Below are 19,816 nucleotides of genomic sequence, written 5' to 3'. Positions count from 1 at the left end.
AATAAACGAGCTTAACAGAGCAGAATAATTCGCACGAGTGTATGACAAGTATGTAAGAGAACAATAACATTACGTTTTGTATCTATCTGTCAAATGTCACACTCACTCTTATGAGTTTACGTATGGAGATTTTAACAAAATCATTTCTACAAGATCTACACACTCTACACCCGAGGCTTTTTAAGTTAAATTAAAACGCATATAAATTTATGTTTTTTTTTTTAAATAGAAATTATCTAATGCTAATTGTGCTAACTTCACTTTCAAAACAAAAAAATGAAACAATTTATTAAATTATTTTTCAACAATTTTTGGAATAACATATGCGCTCATTCTCAAACTTGTGAAATAATATCCCATTCTATATATAGATGGCACTGTCTATACGAAGTTCGGCAAACAAAGCATTACGCTTATTGAGCGCATTACACCTCTTGTAGCACTACAATAAGAAATGATAAAAAATATAATACAGCTTGTCAATTTATTTTATTAGGAAAAATATTTAATTATCAGCAAGTGAAAATTTATTCTCCTTACGAGAATTTATTTCCCTTAACTTTACATCATTAGCGATAAAATATTAAGTACTACTACAAAGAAATTTATAGAAAAATAAAAAAAATCCTTCCCACGGAATTATATTTTATTCCATTGTTGCTTTTGATGTGCAATTGAGACAAAAGCTATTCTGAATGATGCAGGTGATTGGCATATTGGGATCGAATATAATGGAAATGCGGTCTCTAGATATATCCTGAAAATAAAACAATGCATGAAAATTTAACAACAACAACGAAAACGCCTTCAACAATACATACGTTCAATACAGATTCAGTGATTTTGGATCTGCCTCCAACTAAAATATCCAATTTTGGGCGACTACTTTCTTGACAAAATAAATGTTGAATATCGTGAATAGTTCGATTTGTTACTTGAAAGCACCATGAACAATCGAGTTTTGTCAAATTGGGTGACATTCGAACTAAAGACATTAATCCTTCATCACTTAAAATGATATTATCAAAACAGCAAACTGTTTTAAGTGACGGCATTAAATTCAGTGTTTGAAGATGTTGATCTGTGACCCAAAAGTTTTTTCGAAGCTTCAGTGTATGTAATTTATGTAATTGTGAAATGACACGATACGAATGCATTCCCAAATTACAATGATATAGATCTAGCTCTTCGATATTTTTGATATCACCTAATTTTCTCAGTAAGCAATCGACAATACGATCATTATAAACGGAGTAATCAAACAACCGAAGACATCGTAATTTTGGCAATTTAGCTATGAATTGTATGTGCGATGTTGTATTCACATCAATACTCATGGTTTCAATGTCTTGCAAATACTGTGCAATTCCATTAAAAAAATATTCATCAGCATCACTGTTCTTAAAATCGACTAATGCAAATAGTGACAATTCGATGAGATTTCCATTCTGCTGAAGAAATTCTTGGAACGAATCTGGACGAAATCCTTTGCAACGATGAAGTTTCAATGTGGTTAAGCTTATTAAATCCGACATACCTAAGGGGAGAATCACAAAAGAAAAGAATACAATTTATTTAAAATAATAGAAAGGCAATTTTTGGACATACCACTTGATGTTTGCAATGAAGATGACAAAGGAAATGGTTGTTCCACCCATGATGATGGTTCAATCACAAATCGTCGATTGAGCAAATCGTTTATTTCAGTATAATCGCATTCATCCAAACTCAACGTTTTTAAACGTTTCAACAATGGTTTGAAACGGTTAAAGTTCAAATGTGACCATTTTTTCATTGTCAAACTCTTAAGTTTCGGACAATAATTCTGTACCATTTCCAAAAATTCAATAATATCAACTGAACTTTGATTCCGTTCACTGATTGGAACATACAAACTTCTTATTTGTATTCCGATTGTTTGAAGAAAATGCTTCAGATTAATTGCCGTCACATTTGTGACGGTTAATGAAAACTTGCGATTTGAAATGAGCGGTAACACATTCTGAAATCTCGAGGACGTACACACAATGTTATACAGATCGTATATATTTTCAAGCATTTCAAATATATGCGCCAAACAATCATCATTTAACTCGTCTAGCTTGGTGTCTGGTATAACGCTTTTTAATGCGCATATTTCTGTATAACCAAAATAAACGAAAACAAACAAAGCAAACTCAAAATATTAGATATGAATCGAGTATTCATTCGTTGTTCGGACTAAATCATATACTTACTGTGGATTTTTTTGAATATTTTCAAAGGTGATGCATCTCGATGGCATGGAAGTAAATGATCCATTTCAATGCTATTGCCGGCACCAATGTTGTCAATGTGAAAAGTCTTTTAATTTTGTACAGTCATTTAACGTTGGTCATCAATATGCGTCAAGAATCTATTCAATCGATAAAAAAAGAAGAAGAAACGTATTTTACTCGAATACTCAAACAAAATAAAATGCGCACAGAGTTCACTATTTATAAGCTCCTCAAATGTTTTCAAGGTAATTGTGATAATTGCGTTCTTCATAGAAATGCAACCGAGATTTTTAAAAAAATGAACTCAAAAAAACTGTCAACAGACGAGGTGAGTGAGTTTTTATCATTCTAAGGTAATAAACGTTGTTATCGCATATGTACTCGTACAATAACTCTCATTCATCCCAGACTTATGGGGAGTAAAATTCCTTTCACGGACAAATTCACACGCTCGTAAATAATTCTGACTCACAATATTTGGATATATTTTAACGTTTTAACCAAAACGGCTATCCACAAAATCTTTATATCGAAAACTAAAGCCAAACCGAATGAATAATTAAAAGTCTTTGGCGAGAATATCTTTAGAAATTCAGAAAAACCGTTTTTACGAATACAAGTTACTACGCTGGTTCTTTGAAAATATTCAAGCCTATGTAGTAGTAACTTGAGAGAAAGTCTCACTGAAGATAGTGCAAAGTATTTGTAAATATTACAGAAAAATACAATGTTTTTAAAAGTATATAGTCGTGCAATTTGCGCTATGCTAATTGGGATATTTTTTGCTCCGTTTTTTAGCGTATGTGTAGTTTTTGAGTCATATTATAATGATTCGGGCTACTGGTTCGATATTAAAATTTCTCATGAATCGTGAATATTAATTTTGCGATGCATGTTTCCTTTACACTTGAATTTATAAAAACCGTTCATTGTATATCGCACCTCTGCTGTACGTGACGACAATAACAGTGTGATAATAAATTTTATCAGATCGATATCCACAATCGGTGGCATTGTTGTTGAAAACAAAATTATTTTTATCATAATCATTTATTTGTGACGCCGTTATTGTGGTCGTTGCACCCGAAACGTTTTTTTTTTTTTTTCACTTTCAGCGATGATCTTTGAAATTTGTAGTACGAAGTAATAGACAATGCAAACAAGTTAAAGTGCGCAATGCGCATGTGGTGACGAATTTTGTATACTATTTGAGTGGTTTTTCTTTTTAGTTGCGCACATTTGGCATTAAACTGATACAATCAAAGTACGAAAATAAAATGTAATTAAGAAACATTTTTTTAAATTGTTTTTCGAAGAGTAAATAAAAACAAATGTTACAATTTACACATTTAAAAACGATCGATATCTGAAAGTATTCATTATTTATTTTGTGTGATTTTTCGGTTATATTACATGAATTTGTTTAAATTTTGCGCAACTTTATTATGATGATAAAAAATACAATATATTATTTAAACGTCAATAAAATAAGCCAATTGTTTTGTATCCCATAACATTTTTTGCCTCACTACGTTAAATAAATGAAATTGAACACTTGCTTGTTAATCAAAGTTTTACAATATATACGCGACAAATGGATGTGCGGCACATTTCAAAACAGCAAAAATATGCACACAATACATCTTATCGACAACGCGAATACATCAACTGGAACGCCAAATAAAAGACAGACGAATTTCATGACCTCATATTCAGATCAGAGCTTCCAGACAAATGAATTCACACAGACAAATGAATGTTCGAAATATACAATACACCACTAGCAACCGCGACACGTTATGAGAATGATACGAAACAACACCAAAATAATATTACTGAATAATGTGAAGGTTATTCTACCAAGAAAAAAAAAGATCACCAGACGTGATTCTAAAAACCAACGATTTTACACGGTGTTACGTTAAATGCATTATAGAATATATATATATATATATATTTTGGATAGTCTGGGATCCATCCAGTTTTGTGAAAATATTTTGAACGATTTCAACCAACCTTACTAAAAAAAAGCAGTACAACCTTACTGGAGTTTACTGGAATCGACAACAAATTTTTTCATAAACCGAAGTGACTGTAATAATTGATGTGTCAAAAATTTAATTTAAATCGAGGGATGAGTGAATTTGAACTGGCCTGAAGAAGACGCGAATATAAACAAAATTCAAAAACAAATGAGAAGCTATGTCGTACCAAAATCCAAAATCGACTGATAACACACGTTGCTGATAATAATGTGTGCCACAAAACAACAATAACGTAATAATAACAAACTAAACAGCTGATAAGTTAAAAAAAAAACTGAAACGGCGTTGAAATGAGTAATACATCTCTTATCTTAATTTCACATTGTACAAATATAGCAGATTAGAATGTAATCATATCTTACCATTTCCCCCCATTTTTACACAAAATCATAGCCAAATTTTTTACTTTATGTAGATCACTTCATCAAATGGCCAGAGCGGTTTTGATTGTAAAATTTGAAGAAAAAAAAATCAATAAATATAAACGAGGATTATGTCAAAATGATTAAAAAACCAACTAATTTCCCATGTAGCTAACTTTTATTATTAAATTTGACAATTTTACGTTAAACAAAACTGTATGTACTGTTTAGATGTTCACCAACCGATTGGAATATTGAAGTCTTCGACCAATGAATTCAACCATGAAATTAAGGGCTTATAATAGAGAAGCAAGGCGTCAGCTCTGACTTCTCTGCTTCCAGTAAGCATATATAAAATCTCGGTCCAGTGTTTTGAGCTACCCAATTGAAGTGCTTTCCTGTTTTTTTGACATAAATTTAATTTTTTTTAAATATTTCATTTAATGGTTTGTTGACACAATTCATACTTTATTAATTTTCCAGCCCGTTTTGATCCGTAAATATCGCATCGATGCAGAGGCATGGGCAACGGTTTTTTTGTTTTTACCGTGTCAAAAATTGTCACTTTACAAAGCCCTTCAAAGATCTGTGCTTGAATAAAACTTGCTAGGAAATATCTGGATTTGAATAAATGGAAGAAAATATAAATAATTAAAATGAAAAACCATGAAACAAAATGGCTTGAGTGTTATATTTGATACAATCAATCTACCATATGTTAACATTTAGTTGAAATACTATGAAGTTTGAATCGAGTTCAGTATCACTATCAATGTTATCAAAAAAATTATTTACCGTGTAAATGGGGTATTATCCGATATATGAAATTTGGCACCAAGATCGAAGTATTCATGTCGATCTTTCCAGTCCGGTGGATGAATGCCCTGCTCATTGAGTGCTAAGTTCCAGTAAAGTGCATTTGCATCATTCATCGATACTGTTCCATTGAAAAGTTGCCATCGAAATGCGTCCATCAGGTATTGGAACGGTATGGCAGGAATTTTATGCAAAGCCATATGCAATAAAAGTGCCAAATCAAAGTCATTTATTTCACGTGTCAATTTCGATTCGTATTCAGAATACTCTGATTCCAGTTGATTCAGAGTTGATAATTTTGGATAAGGTTTTCCATTAACTGTAATATAATCATCATTCAAGTCAGTGTGATCAGCGTTGAGATTTTCTGCTTTATTTCTTTGATTTTGCTGCCGTGAATGTATTATTCTCATCATCGATTCCGTAAACACTGATGGCTTGTTAGACATAAGATATTTATCTGGTAGCAAATTCAAGCGATTTAAATGATGTGGTGTCATGATGCCAAGGAATATCGCATCGCCAATGCTCTCTTGTATAGCAGCATTACCATCCTATTCAGGATAACGACAGGTTATTGTCGTCAACAATTTTTTTTATTATGTTTTAATACCTGAAAAACAGTTGGCTGGTTCTTATAAGCCATAAAGTACTGCAAGTGACCCATTTCATGGACAATCACACCAAAATCACGAACTGTTTGTTCTGCACAAACAATCATTCTATCGAAAAAAAAAATAGGAATCAATCAATTCTTATCTTGAGTTGTATAATATTTGAATTCCAAATAACCTGTAATCGTTCGAATCAAACATATTCGCTGCTGTCCCATGACAATTTCGAAATTGTTTACTTTTCTCAAAGATGGATTTTTGCCAAAATTTCTCTGGCATTGGTGGTAGACTAAGCGAGCGATAAAAATCATCAGCCTTCTTCACCATATCGATAATAGTCCAATTTAAATTCTTCATTGATTGATCCAACTGGAACTCATTAAATGGCAAAATAAGATTTTGATAAGTTTGCCAGTTTTGCGACCATAAACTACCTATTTTTTTTAAAGTAAAATATTGAGTTAAAATAAATGTAGATTTGTGGTTGCTTAACATCTCAGTTTTACCTAGCATATGAGCTGGAATCGTTGATTCTTTATTGAATGGCTCAAACTTATGGATTCGATTCCACAAAACATTTCTTAAAACGCCGTGTAACAATTGATAAATGGGTTTAATTTGTTGCATCAAGCAATCAATTACTGAAGATAAATTTGGCAAATCCACCTCTTGGCGCCACACTTCACCAATGTCATTGTATCCTTTGATTTAAAGAAAAATATATTCTCATCAATTGTTGTACCAAATTAACATCTCAATTTCATATGTCACCATTTGCTTTTGCACCAATATTCATAAGATCAATGGTTTTTCCGTAGATTGTTCCAATTTTATTACCAACAGCTGTGCGCCAACTTTCCCATGCCCAACGAAATATTTCATTAAATCGTAATGCACAATCACTACGATTGAAAGCGATGAAATCACCGCTCATTATACGATCAAATTCTTCTTCGCCACCCAAACAAATCATATTATTTACGCGTAATTCTCTCTCAACCTTTCGATCCTGTTGTTGTGTTATCTTCGACACGCCATTCACATAATAATTTTTTTGAATGCTGCCATCGTATAGATTTAACTTTGTCACATGACTTCTGAAGAAGAAAGATAAAAGAAAATGGTTCACAATGAATGTTCGAAACTAATTTGCAAATAGAAGAATAGAAGAACTAACACTTTCGGTTTCACTGCATCCAAGCACAATGGTTCAATGTGATCTCCATTTCGTAATACATATGTGAATTCCCATATACGATCCAAATTGAGACACACATCGAATTGTTGGGGCAAACAAATTTCGGTTGTTGTAAAAATTGTTTGCATCTGCTGTAAATAAAACGTTAGTTGATCGGTTTGTTTTTCATTGAATTTCGGACCAGCACAAAGTAATCGGGCACTTGTATTTAATATCGTTAAATTCGAAATGGTCGATGTAAGTGGATATTGGTTGGCCAATGTTATAAGCTCCTGAATTTCTAAACATTTTGAATCTCTCCATTTCGATTTATTTGCATTGAATTGTCGCAGTTCTGCAGCCGTTTTATGCGTAGGATTCACACTATTTTAGAATGTAAAAACAAAGAAAATATTTTATTTCTACGGTCACTTCAAATCAAAATGTAAATCACCTTAAATCCCATGCAAAATTGGCTGATTTTTGATAAATTGAATTCAAGTCCGAGTTTAGGCGATAGAACCAGTCGTTAAAATTGTTTTGCAGTCTCGAGCATGTTGTCAGTTGCCATGATGTTGTTAAAGTCAGAAATATGATTAAAAATATTGATATTCCCATGTTAATTCACATGTATATTTGCCACATAACGAACGTTCTAACCGACACTACAATTAAACCAACTTTATTTCCATGCGCTGACTAAACCGAGTCTATCAAATGTACATCCTTTTATGTTCTCGCCTCAAATGATTTGCGTTCAACCGTCGTCATCGTCGTCGTTATTTATAATGACAACACTGTTTTCCATCTATCAAATGTAAGTGAAAAATTCGCCACTGGCTTTTCTTTCCATTTTGCGCGCATGTGATTATATGCATGGTATGTTTGTACCTCCCCCTACTACATAGATTTAGATTTATGAACTGGATTTGGAAAAACAATTGCAAAGCTACATGAAACATGTCACAGCTTAATATGAAAACAAATTGTTTTTATCGTAGTACGCTTCAGGTGGGATTTATAATGTGTTGGCAACATAATCTTAGCTGAAAAATAATATATAAACAGAAATTGCCATGAGCGAGAGCAGGAGAAGTGATTTCTTAAACTTACACTTCATCGAGTGTAAGGAAAAAGTATTCCTACTTCAATTTGATTTGAACGTTGATTTGTAGTAGATAAGCCCCTATTTAAAATTAATCCCATGAATAATCATGTTTGTTTCTACAATGCCAATTTTGTATTTATGCAAATATGTGTCGCCAAAAATGTTGTCGTTGGCAATCAAAACAGTATGTCTCGATAATGTAATTAGGATGTGGCAGGCGCATTATAAAATCTTGAACAACATTTAAACAATACTTTTCAAAATTAAACGAAAAATCTAATTTCCAAATTGGTAAAAGCAAATCGAAGGAATCAGAAGACCCTAGCAATTTGAAAGAATTTTTCCAAAAGTGATGAGCTAAAAAGAGGCCTTAACTTTTTAATCAACGAAAAAATTCACACGGAAAAAGTTTAAGGGCGGATGGTCAATCAGCGCAATTCTTCAGCGATATTTTCGCGAAAAACCCGAGCAATTTCAAAGATTTTCTTCCATTTCTAAAGTTGTTGATTGCAAAAAAAAGGTCTTCACTTTCGCGTGATTTTTCCCTTGCGCTCAGGTACAACCTCCTGACGATTCAGGGAGGTGTCTAATCACCCAGGCTTACACCCTTCCTGTGCCCATTTATGCTTCAGAGGAAGGTAGTCTGGACTCTTGAACCGAACCTATGTTTGGGGATCAAATAAATTTCAAAACAAATAAACCATCTTTGTTGGAAACTATTACCAACTTTTGAGGCAAGAATTCAAGTAAATGAGTCATTTGTGTCACCAACAATTTCTTAAAGGAAACACATGACAATTCATTTCATTTCTTTTAATTCAATATTCAGTTCAAAACTACGTTCGAAACCTGTTTTAAAGTTCTTAAATACATATTTTGTTCATAATTTTTTTTACATTTTTTTAAATCTTTTTTTTTTATAAAATTGCTGCTGCCATTATCAACTAAGTTATTTCTCGTTTTCATTACTATTTGATGATTATGGCATTTGAAATATATAACCTCCGTAATATAATTAACATTGACTAGAGATTTAAACCGTGCTTCAAAGAAGAACTTAAATCAGTCATACATTTCAAATGGGACACATTATTCAAGGAAATATTTTACTTTAAGAATAAATAAATAAATAAATAAAAAATAATTCGAATAACCCATCAAACGTGCTATTTAAAAATCTACGCTATATTCAATTGTCCAGCATTTTCGAAACATATCATCGCGCAACTTTAAAACAATTTATCGACAGACATAAATAAAACAAAAAAATTATCAATAAAATCAAACAAAGACACACGCGCACTGGTACGTAGCTTACTTTGATACTTGGTTATATTACCGTTCCTGTTTTATTTGTAGACAAAATGTCCAAAAGCTCGATGAAATATAAGCGACAGTAAAACTATCATTTTATTTAACATTGATCAAATAAATTTACTACGCACCTGTCCGTGTTCACAACAATCTGCATCTACCAAAGCAAATCAGTTTGTTCGAATTCAAAAGAATAATTAAAAAAAAAACTACAATAAAACGGAAAACAAATGATTGCATTAGAAGCAAATGGATGTTCATTTGTATATATAATCACGTGAGTTAAATTGGGCAACATTAAAAAAATTCTATTTTCAAATGGTGTGTTGTTGTTTTTTGTTTGTAATCATTTGAGTAAAATGGATTACTCTAATATATATATACTCTAGATATATAAATTCATACGTGGTTTGATGAATAATATTCAGTCAAAATTGCTACAATTCACAGTGCTCAAGATCGATATTTCGATTCACGAAAAAATGAATGAATGAGACTCAATTCTACCCGTTGTGAACTACGAGAAGAAATCATATTATATGGTGAGCGCATGTCAATGTTGATGTTGCATTTATTTGGTCACACCGTGAATATTTTCGATTTCTCGTTCATCATCACTGCTTTCATCGTCTTCTTCCTCTTCTTCCTCCTCAATCTCATCGTCGTCCTCTTCCTCTTCATATTCAATATCTTCAATTTCATGATCGCTAGCGCCATTTGATGCATTTCCACCATTTTCATTGTTTACGGGATCAAGGTTTATAAGTGATAAAGTCATTTTGCTGCTCAAGATAACCTACAAAAAAGATTTTTGTTTTTGTTTTTTCTAGAAATTCAATAAAAAGGGAACTTTTTAAATCGAACTTACTGCTGGTTCATCTGAATTTCCATTGACATCTTCATTGTAAACCCCTTCGGGAGTTGTTTTCGAATCGGAGACAAGAATTTGTGATTCGTGTGGCAGAGCACCCTCTAAGTAGATAGATTGTGGTTCAGGCTCTGGTTCAGATTCACTGGAACTCTACAAAAAAAGGAGCTTGTCATTTTTATGATCACTTCAATATCAGTAGTTTTTCGTGTGATGAACATTAGTTGCGATTAATGTTTTTGCGAATCAATATATTTTTTTTTTTTTCTAATTTCATTAACATTTTTTTTAACATGCGAAAAGTGAATCTGAAATTCGTTCCACGAGGTATGGTTAGAGAACGAGATGGTAAAAATGAATGCATCCACAGTACAAGCGTTCAGCAAAATTAATTTTACTGTACACTTACATGATGGCTGTGGGATGAAATTAAATTTGGTGTTGGTGGCCGAGTCCATTTTTTACCATTCTCACAACTAGCGGTCATTTCTAAACCTAGTACCTGATTTATTTATTTATTTTCGCGCACCAAAATTTTCGCGCATCAACACAAAACAATGGTAAAAACAATCACAAAAGTTCGATTGTTATTGGATTTGATTTGCTTTTGTCGAAATAAAAATAGAGATATGTGTGATCGACAAATGGTTTACCTTGAGTTTTCTTTCGGCACTTGAATCGCGGCACCGTTTTGCTGTGGTTTCAGTTGAGTTATTACCATTTGTATTATTTTCCGAATTAGTCAATTGGCCATTTGATTTTTCCGAATCAACATGTTTGTCTTTGGTTTCATCCGTTGCGTCCTAAATAGAATTCATTTTTTAGTAAACGATTTAACTAAATATAGCCATATGTGCATGTGATCTTGCTACAATTTTGTAATCGCATCGCCATAGTAAAAATGCCAAACCATTACCTTGTTTGAATCCTCTGAATTTTCTCGTTTATTTAATTGTTCGTCAGCTGCATCGATTAACCCTTGTATGGCTGTTACAACTGTTCGTACAGTTTTAAATGAATTTATTTAAAAAGAAAAGAAAGTTCGTAAGTTCGTCCGAATCTTAAAATGCGCATGATACTTATAATTCAAACAATAACAAACGAAAACAAAATAAAATGATTGTAAAATTTATGGATGGGATAAAAAAAGAAAACAACCATTTTTGACGGAAAAAAATCGGCAAAAAAATATTGTATTAGTAGTCCTTTTACTGTCGTTTGAATAAAAAAAATAAACCAGAAAAATGTGAACAGTCTCAACATATCTTTGGGTTAATTTCACAAAATGATTTTGGTTAGCAGCGACGAACGCATAGTAAATTCATGAGAAAAAGAGTGATTAGTAAGGTTAAGCGATTAGAGCTATGACGAATACATGTGCTTTTTATTTTTTTTAAATTGGATTATTTTAGTTGCTATAGCATTGCATTAAATTTCCACCAGAGAAACAAGAGATCGAAATCAAGTGTTGTTTCGTGCGACTTTTGAGTGATTGAATTGATATATATATATATCTATATACATAGTATTTGGTATTGCATTGTGTGCTACTTTTTAATAAGTAATTTTTTGATGATCGCACCTGTGTCGTTGTCACATCCATTGTTGCATCATTTTTACTAGTTGTTATGTTTTCGTCGCTATCGCATTTGGCTGCTTTTCCATGAATATCGGCTATAATTTGTTCCATGGCACGTTCAGTCTCACGTAATTTCCGTTTTAACAAACTAATTTCCAGTAATTGTTCGGTTTCGCGTAATTGATATTCAAGTTTAGCCGTTGTTGATGCTTCATCGTAGTAAGTTCGACTCGGTTCCGATTGTTGATTATTTCCACTCAAATGACTCAATAAATTGTTAAGAACACCATTTTCATGCGAGCCTAAAAACGAACAATTTGTTCGAGTGTTTTGGGTTCCATTGATATTTTTATTTTTTTAAATTTTCTTTTTTTTTAATGATTTGCTTAAAAAATTAATATATTTTTACAACATCAATAAAAGAAGAGAAATGACAGTTACAATGTTTTGGGTGAAACATAAAAGCGCAGCACAATGGAAAATATTGAAGAAGTTATTGCAGTCAAAGATGAAATTTTGTTCGGTTTTTTTATGAGTTTGATTTGATTTAAAATGTGCCAATAAAACTCCTAAACTCATGCGAAATTTAATGAAATTTTGATTATATTTTTTTATTAATGCCTCATTTGCCTACTTAGAGGCTTCTCTTTTCTATGATGGTGAAAAAAAATATAAAGAAAACAAATGTAGAATTTTTCTATCATTGAATTTGAGGGAGGGAAAATTCAATGAAATGCACATATTTTTTGTATGTGACAGCAAAAGGACACTCTTCACTGAACCGTTAAAAATGATGAAAAGTAACATGATGACATTGAAAACAAACGTAAAACTAAAACGGGAATATTCTATTCTATTTTGATCTGATTTAAAAATAATTATAATTTCAAACTTACTTGTATCGTGTTGTTTCCAATCTGAATGGTTTAAATTGTGCGAGAAAATATATACATGCATTTATTGGTTATGTTGAATAATGTAATCTGAGTGATATATTTATTGAAGGACATACCTAAATTTGGTATTTTGTTATTATCGCGACGGAAAACTTCGTTTCTGAACGTTTCATCATTCTTTGGTGCTGGATATGGATTCAAATTTTCCGATTTTCTCATCACTAACTGTAATTTTTAAATCAATACGATTTGATAAAATGGACATTTAAATGACAGTATTTGTGCATTAATACCTTCATTATGGTGTAAACGGCAAATGCAACAATTCCAAAGGTGTACATTGGCATCAATAGACCCATGCTGTTTCCTTTTTGATTTGCTTGATGCACTGATCCTGCGCCCATTGGAGGTCGTAATCCTGGTAAAAAAAGATCATCATTTTGTTAATAAAATATCAAAAATTAAAAATAAAATACATTTGAGTTAACAATACCTGGCACTGGCCCTGGCTATAATTCCGAAGGTACACCACGAATTTACATGCAATAAAAAAAATAAATGATGATTTTTTTTATATTGATATCTTCTATTTTTTCCATTTTTTTAGTATGGTTACATTAATATAGTTTACTGATTGAAAAAAACCAAAGTTAAACTTCTGTCTGTATCAAAATACATCCTTTATATACCAATGTCAATGTTTCACATATTTTTCCTTTTGTGATTTTGCATTGAGGAATAACATTGAAATACAAAAAGTTGCATTAGTGTGGAAAGTAGAAATTTATCGAAATTAAAATTGAGAACAGATGAAATCTCATGAAGATGAAAAGAAATGACATTCATTTTTTTTTTCAATTGTCAATAATAAAATTAATTTAAAAAAAACCCATATTGTTGTCTAGATGATTATCATGAAATGGGAATTACAGAAGTAAAAATTTGGTTCTACGTTCAATTTGATTTGCTCCGATTTACATTGGCACAATGTCAAGTTTGGCTAAAATCTAAAAATAGCACGAAAACGGGCACTATAAAAATGGAAAGAGTCCATATGCTCTCGCACACTTACATAGTAGGAAATTTGCACATAATCTCATCACATCAAGACCCACACACTTTCAAAATTGAGAATTATAGTTCACGTCATTTTTTATTCAGAAATATAATTTATTGTCAAATTGAATGTTGAATTTTCATGATGCAAATGAATCGTGTTTTCGTTTGATAATTTGTAGAAAATACGCAATGCTTATTAACAATATCACATTTGAAAAGTGGGTCATGATCTAAGTATTTTTTTGTTTGTGTTTGGCAAAAAAAGATATTAGACATTTTGAACTTACGCGACCATCGATGTATTGAATGTTATCAGTTGCACGAAGTGGCCGTCCATTTACAATAGGAACTGTTTGCGTGTTTGGTATGGCACGACCACGTTCTATCATTGCTGGATGAATGTGATCACCTCTCAGATGGGGCGGCCGCTCCTGACGTAAGCCTTTTACCACAAAAATGATGCAAGCATTGGAAAATAGAAAACGAAATCAAAATTAATCGCATTAAATAAAAGTAATTTTTATACGAAGCGATAAATGGAGCCTAAAATGTGAATTGTTTGTGTTAGACTTGAATTTATGGTTCTATTTGAAAACTTGAATTTATTGACACAATGCCCACGCTTTATTGCATAAAAATATGAACGAATGAATCAAAAGTGCATCATCACAGCGATTAGTAATTTTTCATAACAATTTCCATTGAACGTTGCTCTATTTAGTCCAATGAGATTGTTTAACGTGTGTAAACACTGTTAGGCGATATCAATCACACAAATCAACGTACTTATTTCGTCTGTCATCAAATTTAATTTCCAATTTTTTTGTCGATATCCAGATTGACCAGCTGGTTGAGTGACATTTGCATACTTTTCATGATCTAGCACAACTCCACAACATCCTTTAATGTCATCATTATAATATTTTTGAAATCAGAAACAAATCAAAAATTTAAATTAAAAAAAAAGAAATTAAACAAAATCACTTACCGGCTTTTATATCTTTGTAATTGTTTTTGATGGGCACATTCGAATTGCCAAACATCATTGGATAGAACATTTGTGTCCATAATACTGCAATGCAACAAACAACAGTTGCTAGTATTATTACCGTTTTTCGTGGTCCAAGTACATCGTTCTGTTGTGGGTTATGAGGTTGATAATATTGTGAGTTCGGTTGGTGTGAAACAGTTGCCATTTTCCAAATCAATTTAATTCTCCTCACAATCGATGAACAATGTGATCTCTTTATACAACGTTTTTGCGATTTAAATATTGTTTAAATCTTTGGTTGGCGTGCGATTCCTCTTTGCATTTACTGTCGATTTGCCAATTTGTGCGTTTGTTTATTCGATATCATTGGATAGACTTTGATGCTTCAGCAATTGAAATGAAATAAAAGAGAAAAAGTGATCATTGTTTTTTTCATCTTTCTTTATATATATTGCATCCTTAAAAATAAACATGTTTGAACTTGAGCCGTCACTATATTTTAAAGTTTATTGTTTATGTGTTTGAAATGTAACGAAATTTTTTTTTATAATGCGTACATAATCTCTAAGAATAGTCACTTCCTAATAATATGATTTGATATATATTGATTTGACTGGCTGACAGTCGGCTTTGGTGTCAGGCCACCGGTGTGTGGTATTTAAAAAATCATCGATGAACAAAACTACTCAAGTTTTCACACACTTTGCACATGCTAACCATAAAAAAACAACGGAAAATTGTCTGTCAAAACTCACTCAACTGAGCGAAAAATTCAGCCAACCGTTGTTGGCTTGAAAACTGTACAAATCAAGAGGAAAAGAGAAAAATGAAAAAAAAAAGCCAGGAGAGACCGTCGACAAAAAATTTATAAATAAATGCAGCCGAAAAAAATTGTTGTGAGCATTGGGCATATTTATCATTTTTTTCCTTTTATTATTGCCGGTGCACACAATAAATCCGTGCAAAACTGTTGTTTCAAAACATGTTTTTGAATCGAACCTTTCAACTAGAATTGAATCTCGAATAGAAGTTGCCAGGAAAATGATGTTATTTTCATTTTTCACCGTTTATCTTAATGCATAAAAAAGAAGAAGATTGGCTTTGTTGCTGTTTGCAAAGCCCCATGTTTTGTGTTTGTGTGTGTGCATTGGGCGTAGTGGTTCAATGCATGCATCATGTGACTCTAGGTTATTAATTACATTGTTTAGTGAGCACAGCAAAATGTTTCCCAATAATAACTTCAAGTGCGTGTTAAGTAGCGTCTAGGAAGTGTATATGTGTCTCAGTTGCTTATTATCTGTATATTTAGATCAGCTCTCACAATAGTACGGTACGACTGTCGCTGGCGAAAAATTCACAATTTTGCGTTGATCTCTCGAAATCGAATACGATTTGAGAAATTCTATTGAAAATATATTCTTATTTTTCATACAGATATAATTCACAGATTTTTTTTCTTCTCCTTTTAATTATTGCCACCATCCATTTATATCAATTCAAAATAATACACAGATCGTTTATTGCGTGAATTTAATGTCGGCATGGCTAACAAACGATGATTATTATATAAAATTTAACAATAACAAAATATACGAGTTGCTTCAGCCAAATTTATTTTTAGTCAAGAAATTCTTTTCTATTCATTTTTTGCTGATATTTTTGTATCATTTCATTTCGGTTACACACAAACGATTCACAGAGAAAAAGAGCACGACATTCAACACTCGACGAATTTACATTTCTTTTTAATAATTTCGAAAAGTTTGCAATTAATTTTTCAATTGAAAAAAATCCATCGCATTCAAACCGTCTAACAATGATGTTAATAATCAATTCACTGATCCAATGCTATTTGGCTCTTTACAAATGAAATTTTTTTCTGGTTTTTCGGAAAATCCACTTACACACTGAATAACAAAACAAATTTCAACTGAAGAAACACTACAATAAAACAAAAATTATATTTCAACTGAATTGAGGATTTCTTTCCTAATCATCCACGATCCTATGTGGACTTGAATTGAGACTTAAAAACTTTACGACTTTCGTTTTAGAAAAAATTGTTTTTTATTTCGTTGATGTTTTTATTAAATCGTTTCACTCTTATGGTAGACCGATTCTGATTGCTTTCGATATGAAAAATGCAAACAAAGTAAAGTAGAACAAATAACAAAAAAAAGTGTTAAAAATAAATAAAAAAAAAACGAAAAAAGAAAATATGAATAATTTTTTGGTCGGAAGAATTCGTTGTAAACGTTTGCTTGAGCTGGTCAAGTTAACGAATGAAATAGTGATCTGTGATCTTATAACGCAAAAGCCGTCGCTGCTGAATTCCCGCTTCAATTTTCTCTCATATTCTTATATTCAGAACTTTGTTTGTCTTCTATACGTTTCGATTTATTGTATATATTTATCGTGAACATTGTGCGCTTGTTTTAATAGCCAAATCGTCTTTTGGTCTGCTCTTGATTTTAATGTTTAGTTTGGGTGTAAAGTTTGCACTGTGTGCGATAAAAAAATAGAAGAAAATTATCTGTGGCAATGTTAATAGTGAAATTAAATTTTTTTTCATTAGAACACATATGACCACGACGATCGATAAATTTTTATTTAATAATAAAAAAGCATTGAACCAACTACAATGAATTTGTGCGAAATCAGAATTTTATTCCATTCGAAAGAGATAAAAACATGAATTGAAAATAATTCCTTTCATACCGGTATGTAACATATTTTCCTTAGTTGAGCGAGATTGAAGGAGAGAAGAGGTTTACAACTGTAACGTTTACTGTACTAATACGATCATATGTGTTGATTCAATGGAATGAATGTTTTATGTCTTCGATCGAAAATGCTGTAAAATTACAACAAAAAATTCATACCGTACAAAATATATGGAATTTTTCACTTCGGATAGTTTGTCGAAATCGAATACACGACGAACTAACATTTCTTCACATTAAAAAGAAATTTATTAGTAAACTTAATTGGCTGATCAATAATTTAACACTAGCAGTAACAGGCGAACATGAATCCCAACGCAGAGCGCTGTGCGTTGATCATCAACATTTCAAAGCGAAACACAATTGATCATTCGGTCGTTGAGCACCGCACACATAATACGCTTGCCTGTGTTACTTGTGTGTAAAGTCTCTATACAAAGAGACTGCATGCACTTATCAAATGTATTGTGGGCGGAGTTTAAATTATTTCAATTTGAAAAATTCAACCATTTTTTTACTGCTACGCTTATGCTGTGCTGTTAACATGTCGATCAGAAATGCGCAAAGAACTCAATATACCACTTGTTTCACATGAAATGCAATGTAGTATCATTTCGACCCACATCTTTTCGTCTGTTTTGTTCTTTTTATAATATTTCCTCTCCAAGTTGTCTCTTGTTTCATATTAAACACCATAAATCGGTTAAAGTGCGAATGAATCCAATATATCTGTTCATCTGTATGCGACTGTTTGTGTTGTACGTACAGTTGTAGCATCAATCGTAAATACTCTTGGCTACGTTGAGCCAAGAGCGAATAATATGGCAATTGGTTTAATTTTAAAATGAAAACACTCAGCGTTCATGATATTATGTGCGCTTGTTACTTTATCACAAATTATTTGTGGCTGGAGTGGTGTCTTTGAATTAGATTTAACTTTAAGTTTTCGCTTTGTTTATAGAGACGCAAACTGTCTCACCAATCATTATTTGTAATGATGGTTTAAAGTTTGTCAATTTATTTAATTCAAGCGTTGAAAATTTTGCTTCTGATGGTTCTACGAAATGAATATTTCTATTCATTTAACTCTAACGGCGTGTGTATTCACTTAAAATTGTGCAAATAACTATTATTCTTTGTATAAATTTAATCATTTAAACCGAAATCAAATTCATCTTATATGCCCTATTTTATCAAGTACCTTTAAAGAGGCAATAATGACTCGCCTATATCCAGTTGATTTAAATACACGACACGTTCTCAGTATTTGAAATAATTCATGATTTTATGCTTATCAAATGTCTTTTCTATTTCCATAAGCTTTCGGTTATTTTTTTTTTTTATTAATGAATCAGGATAAATCGAACCTTTGTTTACAAAAATAAAATCAATTTCAAGTATATTAGTAAAAAAACGGTGGCAGTAAGTATTAGTTAAATGGATACGATGTTTTTGCACACGTTTATGCAATGACAGGCAAATAAAAATATTGAGAAGAACAAAGAGAGCCAAAGATGAAAAATCGATACAGTAATGTGCAATTTTCCATGCATGCGGATGTTGGCAACATACAGAGATGAGTTTCGGAAAAGTTCGTCCAATGACATCCAACTTCGATTGAATTGAAGATTTAAAAATTATTTAATTGATTTATGTAGAAAAAAGATGAATGTTTTCCAAATGAAAAGCCGTTACGAATTTGTAGAAAGATCTTTAGAAAACTGTATTCGAATATAGTAATATTTCAAAAGGGGGTTTTAATGTCATTCATAAACTGTATTCCAAAGTATACGATTCAACTGTTACAACTTGGACGATGAACATTTGGTTGTTGAACGTTTCCATTCATTGACACCGAAACAAACAGATGTGTGTGCGAGCATTGCCCCTCTTTTTTTCTCTGACACAACTGCCCGCCATGGGAGAAAAATTCACAACAACGTTCCCCTTATTTTCGATCAAAATTGTCTTACATCTGAATTGTCTTGCTTTCTCTTTTCATTCGG

At 31.9% G+C, this 19,816-nt stretch overlaps 3 protein-coding genes across 15 annotated transcripts; all 3 read right to left on the bottom strand.

Moving 5' to 3' along the window:
* Positions 1–216: 216 nt before the first annotated feature.
* LOC116339245 lies at positions 217–4,446 on the bottom strand. 5 transcript variants are annotated; one of them, XM_031765016.1, is made up of 5 exons: positions 4,275–4,446; positions 2,238–2,395; positions 1,609–2,139; positions 822–1,537; positions 217–757 (listed from the first exon to the last, which is right to left on the bottom strand). In XM_031765016.1, the coding sequence occupies exons 2-5, from the start codon at positions 2,299–2,301 to the stop codon at positions 647–649; spliced, it is 1,422 nt and encodes a 473-aa protein (XP_031620876.1). In that variant the 5' UTR covers positions 2,302–2,395; positions 4,275–4,446; the 3' UTR covers positions 217–646. The 5 variants fall into 5 exon arrangements, with proteins under 5 accessions (XP_031620876.1, XP_031620877.1, XP_031620881.1 ...); XM_031765017.1 differs by lacking the exon at positions 4,275–4,446 and adding an exon at positions 3,818–3,975; XM_031765021.1 differs by lacking the exon at positions 4,275–4,446 and adding an exon at positions 3,672–3,791.
* A 378-nt stretch (positions 4,447–4,824) lies between these two features.
* Positions 4,825–8,088, bottom strand: LOC116339244 (angiotensin-converting enzyme-like). Of its 2 annotated transcripts, none has more exons than XM_031765015.1 (9): positions 7,727–8,088; positions 7,273–7,656; positions 6,867–7,189; positions 6,602–6,796; positions 6,274–6,529; positions 6,095–6,203; positions 5,461–6,035; positions 5,133–5,282; positions 4,825–5,063 (listed from the first exon to the last, which is right to left on the bottom strand). In XM_031765015.1, the coding sequence occupies exons 1-9, from the start codon at positions 7,888–7,890 to the stop codon at positions 4,901–4,903; spliced, it is 2,319 nt and encodes a 772-aa protein (XP_031620875.1). In that variant the 5' UTR covers positions 7,891–8,088; the 3' UTR covers positions 4,825–4,900. The 2 variants fall into 2 exon arrangements, with proteins under 2 accessions (XP_031620875.1, XP_031620873.1); XM_031765013.1 differs by having other exon boundaries at positions 6,867–7,192; positions 7,727–8,084.
* A 1,090-nt stretch (positions 8,089–9,178) lies between these two features.
* LOC116339062 (nucleomorphin) lies at positions 9,179–19,246 on the bottom strand. 8 transcript variants are annotated; one of them, XM_031764687.1, is made up of 13 exons: positions 19,012–19,246; positions 15,085–15,470; positions 14,883–14,996; positions 14,384–14,538; positions 13,531–13,546; positions 13,331–13,455; positions 13,154–13,262; positions 13,038–13,058; positions 12,145–12,443; positions 11,216–11,365; positions 10,972–11,064; positions 10,563–10,715; positions 9,179–10,490 (listed from the first exon to the last, which is right to left on the bottom strand). In XM_031764687.1, the coding sequence occupies exons 2-13, from the start codon at positions 15,290–15,292 to the stop codon at positions 10,266–10,268; spliced, it is 1,668 nt and encodes a 555-aa protein (XP_031620547.1). In that variant the 5' UTR covers positions 15,293–15,470; positions 19,012–19,246; the 3' UTR covers positions 9,179–10,265. The 8 variants fall into 8 exon arrangements, with proteins under 8 accessions (XP_031620547.1, XP_031620551.1, XP_031620546.1 ...); XM_031764691.1 differs by lacking the exon at positions 19,012–19,246 and adding an exon at positions 17,970–17,988; XM_031764686.1 differs by lacking the exon at positions 19,012–19,246 and adding an exon at positions 16,992–17,567.
* Positions 19,247–19,816: the final 570 nt, after the last annotated feature.

This window comes from Contarinia nasturtii, unplaced genomic scaffold (genome assembly GCF_009176525.2).
Source record: "Contarinia nasturtii isolate CC-2019 unplaced genomic scaffold, AAFC_CNas_1.1 Cnas_scaffold_493, whole genome shotgun sequence".
NCBI classification, from domain to species: Eukaryota; Metazoa; Arthropoda; class Insecta; order Diptera; family Cecidomyiidae; genus Contarinia; species Contarinia nasturtii.
The sequence above is the reverse complement of the archived record's forward strand: the minus strand, read 5'-3'. Positions and strand labels throughout refer to the sequence as shown.